Source organism: Scomber japonicus, chromosome 12 (genome assembly GCF_027409825.1).
Source record: "Scomber japonicus isolate fScoJap1 chromosome 12, fScoJap1.pri, whole genome shotgun sequence".
NCBI lineage: Eukaryota > Metazoa > Chordata > Actinopteri > Scombriformes > Scombridae > Scomber > Scomber japonicus.
In genome coordinates this window covers 9,881,186-9,884,973 of record NC_070589.1, presented here as the reverse complement: position 1 = coordinate 9,884,973, position 3,788 = coordinate 9,881,186, and the positions used below count along the sequence as shown (strand labels likewise).

General features: G+C 38.7%; 1 protein-coding gene across 1 annotated transcript; it reads left to right on the top strand.

Moving 5' to 3' along the window:
* Positions 1–224: 224 nt before the first annotated feature.
* Positions 225–2,771, top strand: atpsckmt (fATP synthase c subunit lysine N-methyltransferase). Its single transcript, XM_053330649.1, has 4 exons — positions 225–652; positions 2,027–2,164; positions 2,374–2,424; positions 2,550–2,771. Exons 1-4 carry the CDS (start codon positions 380–382, stop codon positions 2,769–2,771), a joined length of 684 nt encoding a protein of 227 aa, XP_053186624.1. The 5' UTR covers positions 225–379.
* The last annotated feature ends 1,017 nt before the right edge of the window (positions 2,772–3,788 follow it).

Below are 3,788 nucleotides of genomic sequence, written 5' to 3'. Positions count from 1 at the left end.
TATGTTTCTAACCGCAAAAATCACAATTCTTCTGCTTATGTATATTTGTTGTTGTTGTGTTTGTTTTTTATTTTATTTCATACCTGCTTTGCTTTGACAACAAACGTCTGTTTCTCATGCCTGTAAAGCCCCGTTGAATTGAATGTGACTGAACTGAAGAAGCAGCAGCAGCAGCAGCAGCGGAACCTTTGTTCTGTTACCCATGTTATCCAGTCGGACGTATAACAACGTTGCAAAGGTCATCATTGGTGCTCAGGCACTACAACTTTTTTTTAGCAATAGTCACTTTATTGGTTTCAATTCTTTTTTGCAGGTGCAGTGTATTTTAATATCATGTAATTGTATTTATGACAGCTTTAGTTCCCGTAACGCTCTCGTCATGTCTAAAGAGGAGATTATCCTGCAGTCAGCCGCACACAGTGACAGCAGCACCGGGAGGAGCAGTAGTGGAGTCGGACTGGTGATTACCGGATTGCTGGGTGGTGCGGTAGTCGGGTTGTACGCCGCTACAGCGCCGTTTGTAGCTCCAGCGCTGAGGAAAGTGTGTTTGCCGTTTGTCCCTGCGACTACCGAACAGGTCCAAAACGTCTTTAAGGTGCTGAGAGCCAGAACAGGAAACCTGGTGGACATTGGCAGTGGAGATGGGAGGATAGTAAGTGCTCTGTCTCCTCCTGTCGATAAAGAATGGAACTGCAACTATTCATTTTCCCCCTGTCAGTTATTTTCTCGATTAATTGATTAGTTGTTTGATCCATGGGACGATATGGACAAAAATATAATAAGATAAAGATAAAGAAATGTATTGTCATGGTAAAAAAACTTACTTTGCTGCTCTCCTTACACACAATAATAACATACACACAACAAACACATCGAACAAATAGCAAAAAGATGCACACAACAATAATACATAAAATATAAAAAAAGGTAAAAAAAAAAAAAAAAAAAAAAGATTAGGTAAGATCAAGAGAAGTGCCAGTTAATGTAAAGTGACTCAGTGCTTTCACGGTATTTTAGACCACATACCTCGAAACAGATGTTGCAACAATATTGTAGAGATGACTGATGCTTTCACAAAATATGTACACTATTTTTGATAAATAATCAGTAATGTGGATATAATGACAAAGTGAGTAAAAGGTATATAACAGAACAGCTAGAACAGTCTTGTAAATTCAGAAAATTATATACTTAACTGTAATGCAGCCTTTAAAACCAGGGAAAGACAACTCTGATTACATATCACGATATTACGATATCCAGAATGTAAGACGATATGTAGTATCATATCACAATAGCGATATAATATCAATATAATGCCCAGTCTATTAGAAAATGGTGAAACATGTCAATCACTGCTTCTCAAAGCATCATAAAATGTCTTGAGTCCCAAAAACATCCAAAGTTATTCAATTTACTGTCATAGAAGAATAAAGAATGTGTATTATATTGTATTAATTTAATAGATGTAGTGTATTTCAGTATAAATATTCATCATGTGTGTGTGTGTATGTTCTTGCCTCTTACCGCTACCATCATCGCTTAGCAACATCTTCAAATTGAATCCCCAAATTCATCGATACTACTCATAATACTGAATAGTTTATTATCTAATTATTTCTTGATGGATGTGTGTATAGACAGAGTTCTCCTGGGTCTTGATTCAGCTTTCAGTGTTGCTTTTCAGAACTTGAGGAACAATAAGTTAGAGACTGTGTTTATTGTTACTGAGCTGCCAACAAAACTCAACTACAGCGTGCTCTGTGAGAGTTACTTTACATTGTACCAAACTGACACTGCGGGTTATTGTCACTTTAGCTAAACCTTGTACAAATGAAATGAACATCCTTTTTGAATTTTTCTTTTTCTCATCATTATCATTTGACATCTTTTCTAGATGTGTCATGCAGAAACACATCTGAAAGAAACTCAAAAGTGTTACCAAACTTGCTTTACATCCACTTGCTGCTATAGTTGCTTCCACACTGTTAAAACATTGTATTTTGTTTCTGTCCTTCTCTCGCAGGTGATAGCAGCAGCAAAGCACGGCTTTCAGGCCTGTGGCTTCGAGCTGAACCCCTGGCTGGTGTGTTACTCCCGCTACAAGGCCTGGAGAGAGGGCGTCCACCACTCCACCTCCTTCTACATCTCTGACTTGTGGAAGGTCAGTGACAGCAAGCCCATTTTTTTAGGAAGATTTTGAGAAAGATTAACTGACTGAAACACTGCACCGAATGTCTTCTACTCATTATAGACAAAATCAGGCATCACTTAGTATAAGATAAGTTAAATGCATTGCCCTTGTCAACAAGATAGTGAAGTATAAGTGTCATTTCTCTGTCTCATTCCCAATATTTCTCAATCTTTTCCCAGGTCAGTTTTGCACAGTATTCCAATGTTGTAATTTTTGGAGTCCCTCAAATGGTGAGTTCTGCTGTTTGGCCAACAACATCGTGTAGCAGTAGTAGCATTATTAACTCCTGTTAAGCCTAACTTATATTTGGTAAACAGTATCACTCATAATTGTTGGTGTCTGGTTGTATTTACAGATGGACCAGCTGGAGCTGAAGCTGGCAAGCGAGTTACCGAGCTCAGCCAAGGTTGTGGCCTGCCGATTCCCCTTCCCCACCTGGGTACCTGAACACACTGCCGGAGAGGGCATAGACACCGTGTGGGTGTACGATGCCAAGACATTTAAATCAGACCAGCAACACGGAACTACAGAGAAGACAACATCGGAACATGAGCACATGCCAGATTCACACACATAAATAGACACACTAAGGTGTGGTTAACAGTTTTTGTGATCACACACTGTAGTCTGGGGTGGAACTGACATTTGAAATCCATGCTGTTTCTTTTCTGGACCAGGAGTAGACCTGAAGCATCTCAAAGTTGGATGTTTTTTATGGAAATGTAAAGATAAAATAGTACATGTCGGCTTGCAAGTGTAAGGTTAAATGTGGCAAGACATTGTACCTGATTGAATCTAGCACTTGTTGTGATGAGAAGAATACAGTCTCCTCCATGTCTGCAGATGTGGGTTGAAAGATGGTACAGACATTTAATATTTGACATGTGTTTTAAGACGCATAAATTCCTAATAGGAAAAGGGAATCGGCCATGAATGATTGAAGAACTTGATTATGTCTTGAAAATTACAGTACATTGCAAGTTTTATTGTTTATACCATGTATATGTGACATTAAATGATCATTTCTGTACTGACAGAGTTGTTTCCAAATGACTGACAAAGTAGAACATTGGTTTGTAATATTAAAGGACCTGTGTGTAAGATTTAATGGTATCTAGTGATGACTTTAAAGATTGCGGCCAACTGAATACCCCCCCTCCTCACCCCCCCTCTGTTCCAAGTGTGTAAGAGAATGTACAGTGGTTGCAAAGCTCACGAAAGGCTTGTCCATTCTGGGCTTCTGTAGAAACATGGTGGGCTCCATGTAGATATACAGGGCTTATTCTATGGTAACAAAAACACAATTCTTATTTTCAGGTGATTATACACTGATTAAAACCTATTGATATTATATTTCATTCCGCTAAGTCTGTTCTGCTAGATGCTACAAAATTCTACACACTTGCACCTTTAAAAACAGGAACACTGCAAAGGTATTTTTGGCTTGTGTAGTTATTAAAGCCCCCGTCTACTGAAAAATGTTTTCTTCTTGCAGCCAGATATTTGAGCTTGACTGTACAGAATGATATATGTCCAGATTTTGACGCTACAAGATTGTTTTCATATCCATCTGCTGACAGGGGAAAGTTTCCCT